The sequence below is a fragment of the Panthera pardus genome, unplaced genomic scaffold (assembly GCF_024362965.1).
Source record: "Panthera pardus isolate Hobbes unplaced genomic scaffold, ASM2436296v1 HiC_scaffold_16, whole genome shotgun sequence".
Taxonomy (NCBI): domain Eukaryota; kingdom Metazoa; phylum Chordata; class Mammalia; order Carnivora; family Felidae; genus Panthera; species Panthera pardus.
The window spans coordinates 106,460,874-106,485,726 of NW_026526721.1; the positions used below are offsets into that span (position 1 = coordinate 106,460,874).

At 39.1% G+C, this 24,853-nt stretch overlaps 2 protein-coding genes across 2 annotated transcripts in view; one reads left to right on the forward strand and one right to left on the reverse strand.

Annotated features, from left to right (window-relative positions):
• Nucleotides 1-24,853, forward strand: part of VEPH1 (ventricular zone expressed PH domain containing 1) — a 245,087-nt gene that overhangs the window by 37,269 nt on the left and 182,965 nt on the right. The window contains 1 exon segment of the mRNA XM_019440365.2: nt 1,437-1,611. Coding sequence (XP_019295910.1) covers nt 1,437-1,611 — 175 coding nt within the window.
• PTX3 (pentraxin 3) lies at nt 11,196-17,834 on the reverse strand. Its single transcript, XM_019440394.2, has 3 exons — nt 17,355-17,834; nt 16,499-16,900; nt 11,196-12,422 (listed from the first exon to the last, which is right to left on the reverse strand). The coding sequence occupies exons 1-3, from the start codon at nt 17,482-17,484 to the stop codon at nt 11,809-11,811; spliced, it is 1,146 nt and encodes a 381-aa protein (XP_019295939.1). The 5' UTR covers nt 17,485-17,834; the 3' UTR covers nt 11,196-11,808.

Below are 24,853 nucleotides of genomic sequence, written 5' to 3' on the forward strand. Positions count from 1 at the left end.
TCTGAGTCATTTGACAACCTTTGAAGCCAAGAGGGCAAATGCCCTCATTAGAAAGAAGTAGCATGTGGCCTTGGCCATGGAAATAGGAATCTGTTAAGGAGTGTGTAACAACTCAGCTGCCCAATCAACTAGTCCTAAAAATAGATGGCATTGGAGGTTTGAGCCTATACTCAGCCATTGCTAACAGCAACATGAGCAAGACAGATGGGAGCAAAAGGGCCCCCTACCTCCATGCCTTCCTTCCTGTCACATTATGTTTCTGATGACAACTATCACAGTAGGTTTATATATTCTTCATTAGTTATTCAATTTCTCAGATGTTTGTTGAACACCTACCATAAACCCAGAATTGTGGGACATAATAGAGGGAGGAATCCACAAGTGGCAAGATATAAGCACTTTTCACATGAATAGACTTAAAAAAAAAAAAACCTTTTATTTCTAATATAATAATATGAAGTCAAATGTAGTGTGTGCAGTGTGCAACATTTGCCTTATAATTAGGCTAAAGGATGGGGTTGATGATCAGAATAGCTAATGGTAATGAAGACAAACTGTCCACTTTTAAGAAAATGCTTTGTATGTTTTAACTATTATTCCCTCATAGGCAATTAAATGCAGATAGCACTATTTAATGTATAAGGACATTGATGGTCAATCACAAAGTATATGAAAAAGAGAATTGTTTTAGGACCCAGAATTTCTTTCATTTTTAGTCTCATGTTCGTTCACTTTTTTTCTTCTGAATCTCACTGGCTGAAACTTTAGTTTTTAAGATAAAGTCAAAAAGTGACTTGTTCAACATTCCTTGGGTTGTTTTCTCAAGTATAAATCTGATGAGTTATTTTTGTCATCAGTGACTCTTGATCAATTTCAAACTCCTTGGCGTGGAATGCCAGACATTTCCTAATCATGTCCCTTTTACTCTTCCAGTTCCTGTGCTCACCTCCCTACCCCAACCTTCCCACATGGCCCACACTCCCACCACAGTGAGCTATTCACAATTTCCAAAGGTACATGTTCTCCCTCACCTCTGTGCCTCCACAGGTGCTTTTCCTCTGTTCATTCCTTTCCTCGCCATCACCCAGCCATCTCCTGTTCATCCACCAGGTCCAGCTCTGACACCACTCCCTCCAGAAAGTCTTTCTTGGCACCATCCAAGACTGGGTTAGGTGGTCCTCCTTTGTTCCCTCAGCATTCTGAACTTTGCCTATCAGTGCCCCCATCAGCGTATGGTGTTAGCTGCCTGTTTGCCTCCAAGTCTCCCTAATAAGGACAAGAATTCCCAGAGGCCCAAATACAATGAAAACAGGGTGGGGTCTGTGTTTTCACAGCTGCACTCTGGAGATTAGCTCAATAAATATTTTTTTGGATGAATGAATAAATGAATGAATAATGAGCCACTTATTATTTGTTACTTTCTTATGTTTCCTCAGAATTACAACCGGCCCCCTGTGATGGCGTTAGCCATCCCCATAGCAGTGAAATTCCTCCACAGAGGCAACAAGGAACTGTGCAGGAATATGTCCAACTACCTGTCCCTGGCTGCAATCACCAAGGCAGATCTTCTGGCTGATCACACAGACGTTATAGTAAAGAGCATACTCCAAGGTATGGTGCAAAGGCTGAGTGTGGGCATGTTTTTCTAGGAGTGATTTGAAAATATTTTCATGAAGCAGTAATGGATTGTGGAAGGGAGACCTAGAGTATTGAGAGGTACGTTAGATTCTCTGCTTTGCCACTAGCTGGTTGGTGAACGGGGGTGAGATTTCTTGGGCTGGTTGAGTCTGTGTCTCTTCACTGGGCAGATGAATTATTTTGACTCATAGAGGAGTTGTAAGCTCTCTCTCTTCTAACTCGACATTTCTCAGTTTGGGGAATGGTGTTTTCCATGCTTCTGGTCACCTTGTCCAGCTACCAGTTGTGGAGAACCTACTTGTCTGCACTGAGTGGAACATGTCCCACTGTTCTCAGTGGCAGATGGACAACCTCTCCTGTCTTTGGTTTCCAAAAGCAAGGGATGTTAGGTAAAATATACCAGAGAACATGTGAAGACTTCTTCAGTTGTGAACATGACTTGGGACTGATGTGTAATTGTGTTAAATACTGCCATAAAGAAATCAAATCAGGACATCTCTGTTAATTGTTTCATATTTGAATGAAAGAGATCAAGTTAGTCCAGTCAAATTATTCTCTTTTCTTAAGTTTTTTCCTTTGGTTTCAGATCTGTCAGAAACCATGGTTTTTTGGTATCTTTGATTTGGGATCAGAGACAATATATGGTATTATCTGATATGCACCCAATTCCCCCAATTCTCATTAATAACAATCAAAGGTCTATGAGTATATCTTGCCCCACATTCTACTGCCACATACCCCAAGTGCTCAGGTTGAGCATCAACCCTCTGTAAAGTCCACTCAGACCAAGTGTTTCTTAGGGTCTCCATGCTCCACAAATGCTCCCTTTCTGAGGTATCCAGACCAATTCATAAGCCCATGTTGTTACTCTCCCTATGCTTCCTGGCCCAGCATGCTATGGTGGTGTCCACTTCTACTACCCCGAGCCCAGCAAACTCTGTGGCTGCTACCACGGAGGTTCCAGGAACTGATTTCACTGCATACTGCCTTGTCAAGGATGGCAGCCTCTGTTCCTTTGTGCCGCTCCCCCTGAAGCTTCAGGAGCCAACCCCCACTTCACTAATTTCATGTGGCAGCCTATGGCAGGATGGGGAAGAACACCTGTCTCTCTCCTTGGTGTTACACTTTGATAAAGAGGCCCCAAAGCGGGGTTGCTTAGCTCCCAGTACCAAAATGTTCCCAAGTTTGCAGTAAAATGTATCCTTCTGTTCTGTCCAAAAACTTTCTCTCTCATGCCTGGGCTCAACTATCCAGCCAAGAATCAAGCTAGCAAGAAATTAATCAAAAAGTTTTCAAAATGACTATGGCCCACCAAGGACAAAGGCTTTTTTCATTGTACCAGACATTCCTAAGAAGAGTTCATAGCACCAACCCTCGACATCTGACCAGCCACCTCAGTGGTCTGACAGATGCCCAGATATGTCTGAAGCCCAGCCATGACAGGGGAGATTCATCACTTTACCTGTGTTTCCCTCTAAAGATTTGTCATTGATATTACTAGGCAGTATCATTAATTTCTCCTTTTCTTTGGCTACAGGATTGAATTGCTAATTTAACTTTTAATCATGATGCTAAAGTTTCTAAAAGTCCAGAAAAGCAGTTATGCCTTTTTCACCACCTTGACTACATATTTGAAAGAGATTTTATATGATATTAAAAAACGCTTCTACACACCACACGTTTTAAAACCATGGTAGTTGACTTGCAAGTAACAGATTTATTGAAAAAAAAAATGAATTGTTTCTTTGCAGCTGCCAAGAGCTTAGCTCATGTTTTTTTTTCTTTTTTTGTTTTTTTTTCTTTTTTTGAAATGCACTTTTAATAACAAAGAACTCTTTTGAAACACAAATACACTTTTTGAATTCATTGCAAACATTTGAAATAAACAAATGATTTGGTTTATTCGATGTGACACTATAAAAATTACCATAAAAGACATGATAATTTGACCTATAAGAAGTTGGGGCTACATATTTCAGGGTTTAGATTTTTAAGACTAATGTGTCTGTATAACTCCACAGCCATTCACATGAGCCCATCAAACTTAAAGCTGCAGGGTAGAGAGGATCTTGCTGTCTCTGAGTAAGTTTCTGTTCTGCATATCTTTGTCATATATACCCTACAATCAGCCCTAGGAGACATCATTGGGATTTCTGTTTTCCTTACCTATAGTTTTCTTCCCTTTAGATCTTCTTCCTTGATTTATATTATCCTAATCTGCACTCTCCCACTTTTCAATGTCTACAGATGACATTATCTACTCAGTAATAACAATAATGATTATGACAATTATAACTACAATGGCTAAAATTTATTTCATGCTCTCTTTATGCCAAATAATGTATTAAGCACTTTATATGGATTATATTGTTTAATCCTCACAAGAATTCCATAACAAAAATCCTATTACTATCCCATTTTACCAATTAGTAGTATTTTAAGTGATAGAAACACCAGGTATGAATAGCTTGGTGATGAGCAGGAGGATAGTGATAATGGAGAAGAGGAAGAAAAGACAAAGGAGGGAAGGAGAAGGAGGAAGAACTTATCAGAACACATGACTGAAAAATACATAAATACATCAGACTTCCCATATGACTTGATTCAGGGCTCAGTGGTAGTACCAAAAGTCATTACTCAACTCTGCTTCCTTTGGATTAGTTTCACTTTCTTTCTTCTCTCTACTTGTTTTTTGTTTTTGTTTTTGTTTTTTGTTTTTGTTTTTTTTTTTTTTGAGAGAGAGAGATTTGGGGGAAGGGTGGAGGGAGAAAGATAATCTTAAACAGACTCCACACCCAGTGCTGGGTTCAATCTCATGACAGTAAGATCATGACCTAAGCTGGAAATCAAGAGTCAGATACTTAACTGACTGAGCCACCCAGGTGCCCCTGGATTGGTTTCATTTTCATGATCCATGTTATGGGTTCTGCAGCTTCCAGTTTACATCATCAAGAATACCAATTAAGCAAAAAATCTCCATACCCAGTCTCATTGTCTCTGCTTGACCTAACATGGGCCATATGCCTATTTCTGAACCAATCCATGCTTGTTCCTGGGAGCACAGTCTTTCAGTTGGCCGGGCTTGGGTAATGAACCCCCTCAAGGCAGGAAAGGGGGTCAACTACAGCAGAACTACATGGATGGGATGCAGATCACTGCTCCCCAAATCCAGGGTTATTGCCAGCAATGGTTAAAATGAATACTGGGTACCAACAAACAGCCTTATATACTTAATTTTATCCTCTTATACTTCCTTTTTTAGAGAATTACCCCATTGCTTTGGCATAACAAGACCTTATTGGATAATGATTCTTTCATCTCAGTGTATCTGTAGTTCTTCTCGGGTTCTTGGCATGTGTAAATTTTATGAACGGAACCATTCTACCTTCATTTTAAAATAGTAAGGAAAAAGTAGACCAGATAGGGCCAGGCAAGACTGGTGGTATACCAGTGGTGACTACTTCTTATACTTAGTTGATATTACTCCACTGATAATATTTTTCAATTGTTTTATACATGTTTGTCCTTAATTCCAAACCAAATGTCTCCTTTATAATTACAAGTCAATCATGAGAGACTGTCAAAGAGCTTGTGTATTTATCCCTGAAGGCCAATATTTCAATATTTCCAAGCCAATTTTTACTACTTTTCATTATTAATAATTATATATAAGTAACGTTGACTTTTACATTCAATGTAAATATAAATTCATTTAATTTAAATTGCTTAGACTCCATTTGTCTGTTTTATATTCTCTGAATTCTTCCAATGAGAAGGAAATTGTGAAAAATTCTTCCATTTGGAGAAAAAAAAATAAAGGCATGAGCAGTATCAGGGTGTCTGGGTGGATCAGTCAGTTAAGCATTGGACTCTAGATTTCAGCTCAGGTCATGATCTCAACAGTTTGTGAGTTCAAGCCCCATGTCAGTCTCTGTGCTGACAGTGCAGAGCCTACTTGGGATTCTCCCTCTCCCTCTCCCTCTCCCTCTCCCTCTCCCTCTCCCTCTCCCTCTCCCTCTCCCTCTCCCTCTCCCCCCTTCCACCCCCATGGGCATTCTCTCTAGTTCTCTCAAAATAAATAAATAAACTTAAAAAAGAAAAGGTATGAACAGTATTGCCTTGGTTCATACTTGAGAGGTAAGGTGCTAGAAAACCTGAATATCTCTATAAAAAATAAGACAAATCAGTATTTTTAAATCAACCCCCCAAGAAAATAAAAATAAATTAAAAAACCCTGTTCCATTTAGTTTTACAGTTGTACAATTAGAAAAAATATGCAAGTAATAATACAGTCTTAACTAAGCTTTTTCAGATAATTAAAAAACATTCTCCAACTAATTCTGTGAGCTGGTATATATGTGATACAAAAACCAGAAAGGAAAACACAAGAAAGGAAAATACACACCCATCTTAATTATGAACATAGATGCACAAATCACGAATCACAAATAAAAATGACTCCAGCAATGCTTATGGAAAATAACATTAACATTTGCTGAGTGCTTAATGTGTACCATTTTCTGGCCTTTTAACTCATGTAATTGTCCCAATATCTTGTGAGGGAAGAACTATTGTTATTCTAAAACTCATAATGATTCAGTTGAGTTTATCCTAGGAATGCAAGAATGTCTTAATATTCAAAATGTAATTCTCCACAGTTAAAGACTAAAGAGCCAAAAAGTCATGTGATCAGTAAGACCATCTCATAAAGTTCGGTACCCATGCATGAAAAAAAAAATTTTTGCGAAGTAGGAATTTTGGAGACCTTTCTTAAATTGATTAAGGGGATATTGTATATGTATACAAGAGAATATTATATATACATATGTATATCCTCTTCTTTTGTAAAATGCAAAGTCCATGACAAAAAAAAAAAAACCTCTAGCAATAGAAAGGAACACCCTTTGTCTAACAAAGAATATCTACAACAACTAAAATCATACTTAATGAGAAAATATTAAATACTTCCCTTGACTTAAAAAATAAGACAAGGATGTCATTTAGGTAATAAGTTTGTTTTCTGCTTAAATAATATCAGAAGTGGGGATCCTGGGTGGCTCAGTCAGTTAGGCATCCGACTCTTGATTTCAGCTTAAGTCATGATCTCAGTCATGGGATCGAGCTCCACACTGGGCTCCAACCCCACATTGGGCTCCGTGCTGAGCAAGGAGCCTGCTTGTGGTTCTCTCTCCCTCTCTCTCTCTCTCTGCCCCTCTCTTCTGCTGGCACTCTCTCTCTCAAAATAAATAAATATTTAAAAAATAATATCAGAAGTAATTTAATATTTTGTGACATCATAACTTTTTCAGAGTGGGAGAGTCATTTCTTGATGACTCTTGAATAATTCTCCAAACTTGTTCTTTGCCATTTAGATGCTTTGTAAAACCTGTCAAGTACTGGCATATAAAAGCACAACCAATGCTTAGTACAGCATAATTTAGCACATCTTTTACCCAGGAAGCTGACAATATCGTGGAAGAGTATCTCCAACTGTAAGGGATCATTTAAGGGCTTGTAGGAAAATCCTTTCCAAACTTTGGAACTCTGTGATGCCATGCACATCACTACTATCAAAACTAAAAGTAGTGATGTCTCTTCCTCTGCATTTCTGAATCAATGGTTATAATAAGGAAATATGCCTCTTTTACGCCTTTTACATGGCCCTCTGGCACAAATCACAAGATGACCTCAAATGATTTGAAACTTAAGTAGAAAGTCTTTGGAAAGAAAATGTTATATTGTCTCAGCAAGAGTCCAAATTCCTTTCTGACTTACTGGCAATAGTCTAGAAAAGACTGTCTAGTTAATTATGATAAATTCACCTCATTTCTTTCTCTATGTGAGACAAAATTCAAACCACTGATTCGTGAGCTGTCTCAGAAAATAGAGATAGAAAATTAACCTTTCATTTATTATGGCAGTAATGATATGTATCACATAGGGTGAGGTGAGGCTTAAATAGATAAAGCAGCTATACTTTGCACAATGCTGGGCACGTAGTTCATCAATGGTTATAGTGATTCTTCTCATCGTCATTATCATAATCAACATCATTGTCATTGTCATCCCTAATTGAGCATCTGCCATGTACCAGGCCCCTATTAAAATATTAAAGGCAGAACCAGATTCATTTGTGGAGTTTTATAATCCCTGGGGAGATACTTAGCCATTAAAAATTCATGATACAATTATTCTTAAAGAACAAAGTTTTAAGTTCACCATATTACAGGTTGTTGAGAAAGAATTTATTAATCCAATTTCTAGGAAACAGGCTATGAAGCAATCTTATTAAGAATATTCCAACCGAATATGAATACACATAGGGAAATATTAAAAATGATGTTCAAAAAAGCCAACCCAAATGTGGATCAAGAAATAGAGACACCTCTTGAAACAGAAAAGGCCCTCTTCTGAATTGTTAACTAAATCTGGGATCAGTTGCACTCCAGAGTTTGCACCTGCTTGACTCCACCAGCAGATGTTGCTGTGAAGTCAAATAAGGCCTGCACAGAGAGGAACATCCCTGGGCTGGCCTCTGAGAATGACTTCTCCGCAATATAAGGGAAGCTTTATGTTAGCTTATTCATATGTTATTTTCACGTGTTTGCTTCTTTTTGATTTAATCCACTGGTAACAACATGGAAAAACTTAAAGACAACTTTTATTTCAAATATTAGTTTAGGAAGTACTTTTAGATACATTATCAGTTTTTCTATTATTTTCATAATAACCCTGCAGCAAGGCAGGCAAGTCCTTTATCTCTAATGTCTTGGCTACTGTGAAACTCATCAAGATTACTTGGCAGGTCTGACTTCTTCTAGTTGTTAGGTGATGGTGTTCTAAGATTAGAATGCTGGATTTCTGAGCCCAAGACCAGCATGCTTTCTTTCACAGTCCAAATTTATGAAACTGAATGCAAGTGTCAGTAATCTATTTTCTAGTTCACTGAAATCCATGAATATAGATGTAAACGTATATCATTACTTTGACCAAGATTTTTAACTTTATGAGTGCTATTTATTAAGGGGCTAAAAGACAGTTCTGGAAACATTTGACCTCAGTAAGCTTCTCAACGAAAAGCTTTCTAACATAACATTTAATTAAAAAAACTAAACATCAGTTAAAATTTCTTTGTTTGCAAGTGTAATTGTTAAAGTGAAGTTAATTAACTAATGGCAAGTACCAAACTCTAAAATGTATACTTAGTAGTAAAATGTTCTGAATATATTTTAAAGGAATTAACATTTTACAAAAAGCCAATTTATATTGTAATAGACAAGGAAAATATATCAACTCTGTTTTGTTCACATATTCATATGCAAAAATATTGCTCTAGTGACATACATACATATGTACTAGAGTGACAAAGTGACAAATGTCACAATTTGTCTAGAACTGAAGGGTTTTCTGAGACACAGGACTGACTCTCAGTGCTAAAGGGGGGACAATTCTAGGCAAACCAGGGCAATTGGTCACTCTAGTGCACATACACACAATATTTTATATTTTATACATATAACGTATTACATTTTTTCCTCCTAAAAACTTGAGTCATCTTGCACATTTTACAACACCATGATATAGCGATGCCCTTAATAACCATTCTGGCGAATGAAACTCTTTGCCGATGTGCCAAACTACACCAGCATACTGATATTTCTTTTTAGAAATTTTATGTCAGTTTTACACATTTCTTACTTCTTCCTTTTGATGACACTATGTATTCTGAAACTCATTAAATACTATTAGAAAAAAAAAAACAGTCAAATAGCCAACTTCCTGAGAATTTATAAAATGTATTTTCTAAGTATAGTCTATGAGTGTTTTGAGGGAATAAAGTGTGTGTGGTCTTTTCAACTAAAACAAAAATTGTTCTACTGGATCAAATTAGGTTGGTCAAACAATAGTGGATTTAAAATGCCAGAAGTGTAGTTTTCTCTCCTATAAAAGAAGTGCAGGGATAGGCAGCCCAGGACTGACAAGGCAGCTTCACAACATGTGAGACCCAAATTGCTCCGAATTTCACAGTCTAAGATGGTTGCTGAAACTCCTGCCATCATTCCCATATTCCAATCAGGAGGAAGAGGAAGGGAAAGAGATTCACATTCAATCTTTCAACATCAGCCAGAACTTAGTCACCTGGCCACACCTAGCTGCAATTGATGCTGGAAAATACAGTCTTACTATGAGTGGGCATACTCACTATTTAAACCAGAATGTTGTTACTTTAGAACAGAGGGAAAAGATAAGTATTAGGGAACAATCAGAAATCCCTTGAACCACTTATCTGGATTTACTGCCGTAGCAGATGAGATTTCTACTTTTGTAACCCAAGAATTCCTTATTTTTCTTCTGTTTGCTTCTTCTTTACCCTCAATGTGTGATCCCCATAAAAAAATTAAAAATGCCCTTATGCTTAACTCTGTCAAATACGAGTTTGCATGTATTTTGGGAAGATCTAATGCTTGCATCTGGGATGTGGAAATTGAAGGCATGCCTAATTCTCTACTTGTGGTTGGATCTAGTGTTTTTTTTCTTCCAGTTAAGTTTTCAAGTCATATAGATAATGGCTAAACAAGGACAGTGTGCCTACAACCTTGAATCATGTAACCTCCAAGGTTCTGAGACTGGCCTTTGACCTCAACTGTGAACACCCTTTTTGGAGATCCATCAGCCTGATTTTGTGGGTCTCACAAGTGGAATGAAACTATATTGATACCACAAACATCCTCAAGCATACCTAGATTCATGGCATTTTATTGATAAAGGCAATGAGAGACCAGTTCCCTTCTTTTACTGAGAACAGCCAGAAGAGTTAAGTGACTTGCCTAAGGACACTCAACTAGTTAGTTATAAAATGTGGTTTGATAACTACTCCTGGCCCTATTCTCCAAACCTGCCAAACCATGAAGACCTGTGGTTGCTCAGGCCCTGTCTTTAGGTGGACATATCATCACTGTGGCCCTACCACATTTGCTACTGACATTCAGAAACAGCTTTGCCGTAGTCTTCTATTAGCCCTGCATAACCTCGACAGGAGGAGAACATCAGTGTGGGAGAGAGTTACCTCACCTTCTGCAGGGTGAAGAGGTTTGATTGTCCTCTCCTTCATGCATGAGTATGAGAATGGGGTACGCTTTCAGGGTAGGAGTCATCGTTTCCTTTCCAGATTCTTAGATCTCCCAGGTAACAGTCCTCATCACATACATTTGGGGAACTATGCTAATTTATGTTTGTTGCTGTGTTACACAGGACAGAAAGTTGTGTATGGTCATAGATTTGCCAAATTGGAAGGGACTTAGAGATAATTTTTCCTCAATTCCTTGATTTCTCAGTGGAGAAAACGAAAACCCAGAGAGATGAATTGACTTAGCCAAGATCAGATGTTTTGCTTATGATTTATAGGAAGCCAAAGCTTAAAGCAACTCTATAGTTTATTTCTAACAATATTAGCTATTACCATTCACACAATAGATTAGTATCTGAAAACTGTTTCCTACCTCGAGTTTGGATTTGCTCCAAAACATCTTTTAAATTTATAGTTAGATGATACGGGGTAGTTTTATAAAATATTTTATTTACAGTACAGCTTTACAAAAATAGTCTTAATAAAATTAATACAAAACCATTTTACAATATAACTTATATAACTATCTTCTCAAAAAAGTGACATTCGGTTATAACACATAAACTACATTTGCATTTGTTAAGTCACATTGTAGTATAAATATGTTTTATCATCATTTTTTAATAAGGTACATACCAATAACAATGAACAATGGACAGCAATATGTTATTTTATTTTTCTTCCAATGTAAAAGTCCTCTCTGGCCAAAACAAAATTAACCAAAGGAAAGTAAAACAATTGTCCTTCTGTTCAACAATACAGTCCGTTTTAATTATTTGAGAGTTTATCTGACAAAGACATGGCATTAATCTGAAAGCACCTGGCATAAAGTCTAGTAACAATATCCCCAAAAGCATTCTCCAATGTCTTGTCTTCAACTGTTTATTCAGTATTTTGCCAAGATGAATAAAAATTGATCTCAACTCTCCCCTTCATTAATCTCAAGTGTGCTTGATATGCACTGAGGTTTTTAGACCTTCCCAACTGGCATATGTTGAAAACGTGAGTTTCTTTCTTTGGCTTCAAGTAGAGTTTCACAACACTTATGAAACATACTGAGCTCCTCCATGTGGCTGAATTTCTGTGACTCCCCACCCAACAACATTTCCCCGGATGTGACAAGAATCTGCTCCTGCGGTCTCTCTTATCTCTTCATTGCTGAGAACACGATCCCAGATATTAAAGCCTGTGAGTCTTCCAGAAAAGGCTAGTGTTTCATCAAAGCCACCACCTACACAGCAGCCGTTCTTTTCTTGGCCAATCTGCAGGATCCCTCCCTCAGGAACAATATGACCTATGGCCACCTCGACAGTGGTAGCCACTAGTTCACCGTTTACCCACAAGGACATGCGCCCCTTCTCTGAATTCCAGGTGCTGCACAGATGGGTCCACTTTCCCAGGGAAAACACAGTATTAGCAATCAGTTTGTTCTCCTCTCCACCCACCACAAACACTATGGACTGATAGCCAAGGTACAGCTGGATCTCATATGGATTTCTCTTTGTGCCATACGAAAACAGGATGGTTTTGTTTAATACATCTGTGGCTTTGACCCAAATGCAGGCACTAAAAGACTCAAGCTTCATTGGTGTCGCTGGATGCACGCTTCCAAAAATCTTCTTGGAACGCATTGGGAATAAAAGTGCTGTTTCACAACCTAGAATGGCAAGAAAGTAAGAAGGATAGGAGAGAAAATATAAATTCACTCAGAAACGATTCCAGCATTTGGGTCTTTTAGCATAGGCATTTTAATGACTACCACTGAAAATTATATGCAGTATTACACCATGACTTGAGCTTCAAGAGTGATTTCTTGGTAGAGCAAAGAAAACAGGAATAAGGAAAGTCAATTGTCAGGCTTGCTCAGTGAGGTATCTAAGTGGACACGATGACATGCAGAGGAGCCAAATTGTCCCAACTCAGAAAATAATGGAAACCATATTTTAATAACTAGTTCCCCTCACAATTAGCTTATTTCCTTTTACTGCCTTTTTTAAAATAAAAATGTTGAGTCACTATGCTTTAACTTCAAACAATGACACTGTATTTTCAAAAAACCTAGAGCCAAACTTGTTTCCCTCTTCTTGACTTCACCAAGCTTTTAGAATAAAAACAAAAACAAAAAACCTATGAAATTCAATGGACCTGGCTCACCCTATTTACCCATGGTCAACATGTATTTTTATTTTATGTGTTAATGTTTTATTTATTTATTTTGAGAGAGAGACAGCCAGCAAGTGAGCACCAGCACAGAAGAGGAGCAGAGGAAGAGGGAAAGAATCCCAAGCAGGCTCAGTGCTGTCAGTGCGGAGCCTGACTCAGGGCTCGATCTAGTGAACTGTGAGACTGTGACCCAAGCAGAAACCAAGAGTTGGTGCTCAGTCAGCTGAGTCACTCAGATGCCCCAAGTCAACATGCATTTTTAAGTGAAAATCTAGGACAGTCATATTGTCGCTGAATACATTTCATATACCTCATGTTCCAGATATTTGTAAACTTTGCAAAGTTTGTAGAAAGCTACCTTTGAAAGTCAGCAATAGATGATAATGATGACTAACTCTAATTGGGTAATCTCTGTGTGCCAAATACTGTTCTAATCCCTCTATATCATTTTAATCTTAATATTCCCATATTAAGGGATAGTCTTAATATTCCCATTCTACAAAGGAGGAAAGTATGGCATAGAGCACTAAGTAACCTGGTCATCTAAGGGATAGTCTTAATATTCCCATTCTACAAAGGAGAAAAGTAAGGCATAGAGCACTAAGTAACCTGGTCATCAGAGGCCACGCCCTAACTAGCACACTGCATTGCTTCTTAATGGTAGATGAACCCCTAGATTTGACTAGGGGGGCTGGAACTCAGTTTGTTTTACTATTAGCAAGCATGCAGTTTTTGATGAGCCCCATATCTCTCTAGGCTTTTATAGGTTAAAAGCCTCTTCCAGTCTCTTCCTAATATTCTGCAAGTCTGTAAGCAACAAATATATAGTACTCGGGGAAAAACTGAGTAGCCCAAGGATATGCTTAAAAACTCTTATTTTGTCCACAGGCTTATAAATACTGTTTAAGCAACAATAGAAAGCCTTTAAGGAAGAGTGAACTCTTTCAAGGGGCCTACTGGAGAACATATTTCTGCTCAAGAGCACTTGGAAGGAGACTTTGTGACATGGGAGTTGGGAGCTCAGTAAACTCCCACCTCAGTTCATCTCCAGGTCACATGTCTGGTCAGGAAGCTAGAGATGCTGAAGTGAAGATCTTCTAGGTGTCTCTGGGAAACATGCTAAAACCTTTCACGGGTGAGCTCTACTTTGTGATAACTTCATAGGTGTATGAGAGACCAGAAAAAAGAATTTTTTTAATGTAAATGAGGCCGAAGTATTCACTTTATGACAAACTGAAGATTTACCATAAAATAGCTTTGATAAGCAAACTTCCAGAGCATTTAGAGACTAACTGGTGAATGTGTAGAACTTGCAGGCACCAAACGCCCATGAAAAGTGTGCTGAACTAAGTTCAATGACTGCAAGTGATTGAGGGCTAGGCTCTGTCCTGAAAAGTTAAACAGATGTGGACCTAGAAATAATCAAAGAAATACTGAGATTCAGAAAATTGTATGAAAGTAACGACAACACTAAAGCACAAGTTGGTCCTGTTACATTTTGCTATTAACTTTTTCAGTGAGTAATTTGAATTTTTGAAGATTTTTGAAATTCTTAATGAGGCATTCTTTTTTCAAATGAAATTGGTAGATGCATTTTTTTCTCGTGTTAATTAAATCAAACAAAGATAATGGAATAAAAGATGCATAACCATTTGAGATCTTCTCTGTAATGTCCCAGTAAAGTAGTGTTCAAGAAGGGGCCTACTGCAGTCTAATTAACTGATTTCCTGTTTAAATAAACCCAGGCAGTCAGGATTGCATTCCAAAGCATTCCTTGATTGCCTCTCTGAGACCCAGCTTCCCCTGCAGGGTGCACTGGCCATAGGAGTTCATGGAGTGGAACTTGTTGTTCACAGGATTTTTGTGGATTTTTTGGTGGGGACCAGTCACCCCCAAGAGCAAGAGGCTCTTGCTATCTCTTTAAAATGTCAGAGACTCTCATGATATGGCTTTTAACTAATGGGTTTTTCTGATTATATTATCAAAGACCGAACAAAATTAAAACCAGGTTCTTAGGAGGCCGACAACAGAATAATTAGGAATCCCTTAGGAACCAAGCTGGCAGGAAACCAAGGGAAGAGAAACCAAACCATGTGGAAAAAGTACTATTGGATATAAGAAATTAACTATTTTAGAATTCAGAAATACATTCCTCTCTGCTCTAACTAGCATACAGAAGTGAGAGTGAAAATTCGCCTTAATCGGGTACATTGAATGTACAATGATTTTACATGGTTTGCCAAAGACAAGAGATTTCATCCATTAAGACAGCCACCAGATTATAATTTGTCTCTTTGCCACTTACATTGAGGATCTATTGTATATTTGATTTTATGCTTTTTCAGTCTCTGAAACCACACGTAATACATTCAAGAAAATATGCTCAGTACTGAGAAACAGTCCTCAGCTATTTAGTAACTACTGATACTCTGGTATGGTTTCTGTAATTTTAAATGAAACATGCTCTCACACATGCTTATGATTCTTCCTCCTACCTCAACAGATGAGTTGCTTTATTGTAACTGTAAAGAGGAATGGCATTGTTTGTGATTGTTTTCCCTTCATGAGATTCTCAGGAACAGCGTAAATGATATTTTCTTACCCAAGTCGCTGATTTTCTAATATAACCCACAAATGATTTTTGCCCTACTATCTCCAAAAAAGTTTGACTTGTAAACGAGTGTTACTTGGCTCCAAATAAATCTCATTTCTTTTAGCCATCTTCCCAATGTATTTTTCAGGCCCATATGTGTTTGGAGATTCATGTAGTATCACATGGGACTTCCATCAAGTTGCATCTGGTTCGAACCGCCTGTCTTTCTCTCTCTCTCTCTCCCTCTCTCTCCCCCTCTCTCTCCCCCTCTCTCTCCTTTGGCTCTCACCCCTTAAATCACTGGGGAAGAGGGTTACCAATTGGCTCCTACCTCAGACCCTTCTACCTTGGATCCCGCCCCCGCAAGTTTATCCCAAGCTTCCTCTCTCACAGGCTAATTCCCCAGGCCCCGGGGGCTGGGGGACCCCTCAGGAATTCCACTAATCTTTCAGGAGATCAGGTTCAGTCTCAAGTCTCTTGCTCAGAAGCAGCGAGGAGGAGGGGCCGGCCCAGGGATTGGAACGTGTCCCTAAAAATTAGGCTGGGCCCTGAAATAGCGCGGGGGAACCGGAGCCCTTTCCCCCCTAAAGAGAGACAGGCTAAAATTAGAAGAAGTGGAAATCCCTAACGGAGGGAAGCCGGACAGCTAGAGAGGTCACGGTTATAACTGGCCAATAGAGCTCCTGCACCTCCTGGTCGGATCGGGTGTCAGGGGCCCTTGACGTCTATTTCAAGACTGTGATGGTTACGTGCACTGGTCTCTTCTGGGCTCCTCGCGGCCGGAGAATACTTTTTAAAGTCAGTTTTCGCGCCTTGTATGGTGTGTGTGGTCCGTGTGAGCGTGCATAGAGAACTATAGCTGCGTGTGTCCCCACTGAAGCTGGCCCTAGGGGGCTGCCACTAGGCTTCCCGCCACGCACGTTCCGAGGACAAAGCGGCGGGGGAGGGGAGGGGGCCGCTCCGCTCCGCGTCCTTACCTGCCGGCAGCCAGCGCCCGGCCGCCCAGCCCTGCACCGCGCGGAGGTCGGCTCGCGTCCGCCGCAGCTCCTCGAGCACCGCGCCCAGGGCGCGCCCCGCCTCCTCCGGGCGCGGTGTGTCGGCGCTCTCCAGGCGCGCCAGCCTGAGGCCCGCGTCGCGGCTCGCCTGCAGCAGCTCGTCCAGCGCCCGGGCCAGCCGGGCCTCCGCGGGGGCCGGCGGCGCGCACGGCCTCGCCAGGCTGCCCGCCAGGCGGCCCAGCTCCGCCCGCAGCCTCTGCAGCTCGCCCCGGAGGACGTCGTCGGTGGCCTGCAGCAGCATGCCCTCCCTCATCTGCGAGTCCTCCAGCATGATGAAGAGCTTGTCCCACTCGGTGTGCTCCCGACGGCAGTCACACGGCGTGGCTAGAGCGCGGGACACACGCGTTACCGGCCCGCCCAGGCCTTCCCAGGGCGTGCTTTGTAGAAAGCCGACCTCCCTCGGTGGTCCCAAGTTACTGCCCGTCCCCAGCACCCCCTCCCCTTTAAGGACACCTCCGGAAAACAGCGCGTGACTCTCTCGACAATGACAGAAACCATTCACGGAGGTACATATTAAGTGGAACGCTGTGAAATTGCCGTTCGTGAGGCTCAAAACAGGCAAATATCGGCGATTTCATGCGGTCCAAGCCATTATGTGTCTGTGACAGAACTTTTTGAAACCTCCCCCTTTCCTAAAGTGCTTCTTTTCTTTTGCAAAACAAACTATAGTTTTTTTTAAAGCTCATTTCGTTGGCTACGAAGTATATGTATAATATTTAGACCCACAGGGATGGATATGTAGTTAGGGTTAGCAGAGAAACAGTTAAAATGAACTTACGGTCCTCAGTGGGATGGAGTCCATTGTCTATTTCGTTGTCCAAATTCACATACATGAGCTCGTAATCATCCGAGGTCTCGGCAGACACCGCACACCAGAGAGCACAAAACAGAATCGCAGGGAGATGCATTGCTGGAGAGAGACAAAGTTCTTTCTTTTGCCGCTTCCCACAGCTGGCCTGAGGGGACGAGGCGAGCTCTCGAGTGAGCAGTGTTTGAGCAGCAGAGAGGGAGAGTGAGAGGCAGGAGCAGAGAGCCCTTAATAAATGCTGGAGAAAGCCTGAATGGAGATGAATGAGTAATGCCGGTGGCACCGCGGTAACGGGAGTTCCCCAGAATTTGGAGGGGAGGGGGCTGGGTGGGAGGGCGAGGGAAATGTGGACGTTGCACAATAATAGACCGCAAAGGTTTACGCTGCAGTCAGATTAATTGGAGGAGGGTCAGAGGGGAAAGAGGTGGGGAAACTGGGCTAAGACTGTCCCCGTGAGGATTAGCTGTTGTAACTTGAATTGGTAACACTGAGGGATGAAAGGCAGGGGAGGGGAGGGGAGGTAGGGGGGGAAGTAAGTCAGCAGGCGTAGAGGCATGAAAGCAAGATCATCATTCCAGCATTTCGTGTGGCGCTTTTACAGTTTCACAGCCCTTTATGTATAGAAAACTTTCCCACTTATCCTTTGTACACAGTTTTATAGGTCTGAGTTGTGAAAATTACTCTGTGATTCTGAGATAAACCAACTTGGTAAGGGTTTTGATGGCCCTAGAAGCCAAGTCCATTCTGAGTTATTCCATCTTTAAGCCTTCTGGAGTTGCAACTATGCTTTTATAAACATACTTTTAAAATGACAAACAACAAAGCAAAAGCGATAAATCTGAATTAAGAAAGAGCTGGGGGGAGAGGAATTAGATGATTTTAGGAATGTTTCTTTTCATAAACCAGTATTATGCGGAAATGATATGATTTCACTAGGTTTAGAGTCAAAGTTCATGTTTTTAAAGTAAATTTAGGGATTCCTGCTTCTGTGGAAATAATGAAGGTCTATATAAGCTGAAAACTACTGTACGAAACGCCTAGAAATGCATTTACATTATAATAACATTAAATGTGCAAATGGACTACCAATAAAGTTAGGGAAATATCCAGGGGCCAAAGGTAAAGGGGGGACCCACAACCAAATGTGTAAGCCCAAGAGCTGATGCTAAGGCCCCCCTGGAGGGAGGTAAAGGGAGGGAAGGGTTATCAGTTCTGCAGCAACCAAGTATTAATGACCATGTGGGAGCAAAGCTTAGGCCAGAGTGGGGAGTTAGGAGTGAGACCCTCACCTAAAGCCAGACCCTCAGAGAGTTGTATATTGGATTTCAGTGGATATAGCCCCATTCTCTGTCCTACACCAAATAAGTGAGATGTAAGCATGTCTCTCTTTAACTGAACTTTGCAGAGTCCCTAAAAGTTTGTGACTGTGGGTCTGCCCTCACACATGTGCAAGATTCAGTGTGTACTATCTGCCACAGTAAAAACAAGTTCACAATAAAAATATTTAAACATATGAGGAAACAATCCACGACAAATAAGAATCAGCAGAAACAAAAAAAGGACTAAGCACCCCTCTCCCAAAAACTTCATTGACTTAAAATATCACCTAGGAACTAGAAAATAGATGTGTTTAAAGTTATTTTAGATCCTTGGGGCACCTGGGTGGCTCAGTTGGTTAAGCTTCCGCCTTTGACTCAGGTCATGATCATGCGGTTCATGGGTTTGAGCCCTGCGTTGGACTCTGTGCTGACAGCTCAAAGCCTGGAACATGCTTCAGATTCTGTTTCTCTCTCTCTCTCTCTCTGCCCCTCTCCTGCTCATGCTCTGTCTCTCTCTGTCTCTCAACAATAAGTAAATGTTAAAAAAAATTTTTGAAATTATTTTAGATCCACAAGGAGTTGGAAACATGAACAAAGAAAACACATTGTCAAAAGAAAAAGACTAGGCAGGTTTTTTTTTAAGGACCATATATAATTTCTAGAAATAAAAAAAAATAATTGAAAACTTAAAAACCTCAAGGAATGGGTTAAATGACTAATAGGCAAAGCTGAAGAGAATATTAAAGAATTGGAAGAAAAATCTAAGAAAATCATCCAAAATATACTCTTTAAGTTCAATAAAGTATTCTAAAGTCATTTCATTGTTCAGGAAGATGATAGAGAAACTAATTTTGTTTTGTTAGTTCCAGAATGTATCTTTTAAAGACAGCCATGAGAACCAAAAGGAAATAGAATGTTCAAATAGAAGGAATACAAAGAATTGAACAAAACTTGTTCAATAGAAAGCAGTAAAGAATGGAAAAAGGCATAGACAAAGCAAGATGAATAACAAAACACAACACAGTGTTGTAAAAATAAATCCAAGTGTACCAATAATCATCATAAATATTAATAAAACAAACTTTCCAATTAAGAGACATAAGTTGTCAAGTAAGAATATTTTTAAAATCCTCAGCTATGTGTCATCTACAAGAACCACACATAAAACATAAGAACCTAGAAATGTTCAGGGCGCCTGGGTGGCTCAGTGGGTTGGGCGGCCGACTTCGGCTCAGGTCATGATCTCACAGTCTGTGAGTTCAAACCCCGCATCGGGCTCTGTGCTGACGGCTCAGAGCCTGGAGCCTACTTCGGATTCTATGTCTCCCTCTCTCTCTGACCCTCCCCCCGTTCATGCTCTGTCTCTCTCTGTCTCAAAAATAAATAAACGTTAAAAAAAAAAATTAAAAAAAAAAAAAAGAACCTAGAAATGTTCAAAGTAAAAAATTTTACAAGGCCAAGGGGAGAATGTATGAAACAGGTACAATTCAAAAAAGCTAGAATAGTTATATTAATATCAATCAAAAATAGACTTTAAGGGAAAGAGAATAAAGTATGATAAACACTTTACCAGGAAGATATCTCAGAATTATTTAGTAACATAGTTTCAAAAAATATATGCTGAAGACTGACAAAATAATGGAAACTGAAAAATCTATAATTATAGAGATTTTAATGGAAGTCTTTCATAACTATGTCCACTTCTGTGATAACTGATCAAATTACAAAAACACTGCTAAAGGATAAAGAAACCTAAACTATATAAAGTTCTATATAAAATGAAATATATAGAACATTGCTCAGAAAGTTTGCTAAGCAAGTTCTACCAAACATTCAAGGAACATATAATCCTCATCTTACACAAACTGCTTCTGAGAATAGAGTGTGCGGGAATGCACTACATTCTTTCTATAACTTTCTATAACTTTAGTAACTAGGATACTAAAAAGAGACAAGGACAGTACAAGAAAGGAAGGCCAGTCTCATTCAAGAACATAAATGCAAAAGCTCTAAATAAAATATTAGCCAAACATACTCAACAATATAAGCATAAAAATACATTATAACCAAGTTGTGTTTATTCCAAGACTGCAAGACTCATGTAAATATTAGAATTATCTATTAATTTATTACATTAACAATTTAAACAAGAAATCATGGAATCGTGTCAACAGATGCAGAAAAACGTTTAATAAAATTCAACAGTTATTTATGTACAAACTAGAAAACAGAAACTTAAGCTGATAAAACAGAAATGCCAAAATAGATAGAAACATATACATACATAATAATGAATCCTTAGAAACATAATTTTTTTTTAATTTTTTTTTTAACGTTTATTTATTTTTGAGACAGAGAGACAGAGCATGAACGGGGGAGGGTCAGAGAGAGGGAGACACAGAATCTGAAACAGGCTCCAGGCTCTGAGCTGTCAGCACAGAGCCCGACGCCGGGCTCGAACTCACAGACCGCGAGATCATGACCTGAGCCGAAGTCGGCCGCTTAACCGACGGAGCCACCCAGGTGCCCAGAAACATAATTTTTAAAAACAGGAATAACAAAAGGATATCCGTAGACACTGGTTCTACTCATAGAGCATTAGAGGTCTCAGCCAGTAAAAGTAGGACAAAAAAAAAGAAACATAAGATATAAAAACAGAGAAAAGAGACAAAGCCATCATCAATTATTATGAGTTGATTACCTATAAACAGCAAATCTAAGAGACTCTGAAGACAGATTATTAAGAGAAGTGAGCAAGCTTTGCTGGCTGAAAGAACACACAAAAATCAGTGTTTTCTTAATACCAGCAGACAATTGATAGAACATTTTTTAAAGCTTCCATTTATTTACAGTAGCAACAACAAAAATGAGATACCTGGGAACCAATTTAATAAAAGATGCATACAACACAACTAATATCACAAAACTTCATGGAAGACATTTTTTTAAAACCCTACATGGATGGAAGGCCATGTTCTTGAATGGGAAGACTTGCTTTCACAAAGATGTCAATTATCCCAAATTAGTCCGTACATTCAGTGTGGGGGAAAAAATGCCAATCTAGTTTTTTGAGGAAGTTGACAAACTAATGGTAAAATTTATATAAAGGAGCCAAGAGGGATTTGAAGTAGAAGATGAAGAAATTTGTCCTATGAGATATAATGATTTATTATAAACATTTTGTAATTAAGAAAAAGTATAATTGGTGACGCTATGATAAATATCCAGAAACAGACCCAGATATATGAGAAACCTTCTGCATGAAAAAGGTATTAAAAATCAGAAGGGAAACAACTGACAACTTGATAAATGGAGCTAGGGCAATTGTTTATATACACACAAAAAATCTCTTCCTCATTTACAAAAGTAAGTCCCAGCTGGATTAAAGACAAATATGAGAAACAAAATCGTAATGCTTTTAGGAGAAAATTTTTATGAACCTAGGGTACAGAAAGATATCTCAATAACAAAAAAAAAATACAAACTATGAAGAAATTTTAAAAATCAACTACATTAGCAGTGCAACTTTAAAAGCAATCAACAAAAAACTAGTATACAGAATAAATAAATGCCTTCTACAAATCAAGAGGAAAATATAAACATCCCAAGTGAAAATAGACAAAGGATATGAATGGTCAAATCACAAGAGGGGAAATGACCTGTGAGCCTATTAAAAGGGTACTTAGTCACACAAGCAATTAAGAAAATAAAAATGAAAACAAGCACACACACAAAACAATGAGGTACCATCTCACACTCCATCAGACTGGCAAAAACCGATGTCTGTCAAGACCAAATGTTGGCAAAGATATGGAGCAACAGAAACACTCATGCCGCTGGTGGGTGTGTGAATTGTTATAGTCATGATGGTAGGCAGGATAGTGCCCCCCAAGTGTTCATGTCTTAATCCCGACAGCCTGTGGACAGGTTATGTTTCACTTCATTGAAAATGGAACTAAGGTTGCTACATAAAATAGGGAGATAATCCTAGATTATACACATGGGCCAGTGTAATCATAAGGATTCTTAAAAGTGGAAGAGAGAGGCAGAAGGGAGAATCAGAGGAAGAGATTGATGATGATAGCAGCAGAGTCAGAGGACTTGCTCTGTTGCTGACTTTGAAGATGGAGGAAGGGAACTCTAAGGAATGCTGACGGTTTCCAGAAACTAAAGAAGCCGAGGAAATAAATTCTCTTCTACCACCTCCAAGAAGGAACCTGACCCTTCCAATGCCTGGATTTTAGCCCAGTGAGAGTCATGTCAGACTTTTGAACTATAGAAATATAAAATAATAAATTTGTGTTGTTTTGGCCCACTAAGCTTTTGGCAATTTCTCATGACAACAATAGAAAACTAATACAACCACATTGCAAAGAAATTTTGAAACATCTAGAAGCTTAACTCCCAGGGACAAAACCACTGCTTTGCCACTTAATTATGGGGTATAGGGGACATCAGCATCACCTGAGAGCTCGTTAGAAATTCAGATTCTCAAGCCCAAACCCTTAACCTGCGGAATCAGTACCTATGGTTTAACAAGATACTCGGGTGATTTCTAAGCACATTAAGCTCAGAAGCAGTACCCTAGCGAAGATCTCCCATTTATACACAAAGAAATAGGTATAAAAACTGCCACGTTGTTGGTAAAAGCTAATCATAATAATCATCATATTCAAAATAATCATAGTAATGTCTCTCAACCATAGAGTGTATGAATAAATTGTTGCCTATGTATACAATAGAATACCATACAGCTGTGGGAGAGCTCCTTGGAGCAAAACTTCAACACAATGTTGAATGTACAAAAAGTTAGCTATTACAAAGAGGTTTCTACAGTGTGAATTTTACTGTTATAAAGTTTTAAAGCATGAAAAACAACACTGTAAAATGCTCGTTGGTGCATATACGCATACAACGAAAGTGTAGAAACATTCCTGAAGATGATAAATACCAACTTTAGGATGCTGGTTGCCTCTGGAGAGAAAAAGATAGGAGTGTGACAGGATGCAATTCTGGCGCGAGGTTGTTTTGAAAAGATGGTTGGTGTGCACACCCTTGTTCTTTATATTATTGCCTACATTTATCTAATGGCTTCAAACATTCCATGATTTAAAAATATATTAGTTTAAAAATGGGATAGATAGGATTTCTATACCTATATCAGTTTCTAACTCAAAAAAAAGTTTTTAAAAAAATTTATTAATATGTATTTGTTTTGGGGAGAGTGCAAGTGGGGGAGGGGCAGAGAGAGAGGGACAGAGGATCCAAAGTGGGCTCTTCCCTGGCAGCCTGACAACAGTGAGCCCTATGTGGGTCTCAAACTCATAAACGGAGATCATGACTTGAGTTGAAGTTGGACGCTCAACCGACTGATCCACCCAGGTGCCCCTCAAAAAAGTTTTTATGCATTTATTTTTTTGCATCATTTGATAGAAATTCAAGTCAGCTGACAATGACTAATCTGGAGTTTTCCCCTTCAGGGCTCTCAGGACGTTTAGTGAGTGAGTATTGTACCAAAAAGCCTTACACCAGTTTCCTCTCTTCAATTCCAATGACAGTCCTATTTATCACAAACTTTTTTAGAGATTGATCAGGATGTCTCCATAACTAAGCTCTATGATCAAATGTACCCTGTACATTACATTTAAAATTCCCGATCCTTTAGAGAAAACTCTTGGTTAAAATAGAAAACAAACAAAATAAAGCAATGTTTTGGGACGGACACAACATTTTTTAAAAAGAAAACTCTGAGTATATTTCCAATACCTTGTACTCTGTGAACTCTTGTACTGTCCACAACCTGCTGGAGACCAATTCTATGAATCACATGTGAGAAAAACAATTCTCATTATTTATCATCTCCATAATCATTCAGTTTGATCCAGAATCACGCTTCTATTAAATTTAGTCACTGATATTCTGAAAATGATGACTTTCTTTCCTTAATTCTCACATCTAAATGTCCTTTTACATATAGACATGTCCCCACCATTTAAGAAAGGTCTACATATGTGTAATCACTTCTGTTTATTTGATTCCTTCTGTGTATTTCTTCTATGTACAAAGCCAAATTTAAAGTAAATAGACACAAGAAAATTTTTGTTCAAGAAATCCCTAGAAACCAATTCTCCTGAGACATGTAAGTACTTA

What these genes read in the sequence shown, in the direction of transcription:
- PTX3 (XM_019440394.2), bottom strand. Translation starts at nt 17,484, where the DNA reads ATGCATCTCCCTGCGATTCTGTTTTGTGCTCTCTGGTGTGCGGTGTCT. An exon ending in ACTCCATCCCACTGAGGACC is followed by an intron (nt 16,901 to 17,354) that starts GTAAGTTCATTT and finishes CCCGCGCTCTAG; the next exon opens with CCACGCCGTGTGACTGCCGT. An exon ending in CGGGCGCTGGCTGCCGGCAG is followed by an intron (nt 12,423 to 16,498) that starts GTAAGGACGCGG and finishes TTGCCATTCTAG; the next exon opens with GTTGTGAAACAGCACTTTTA.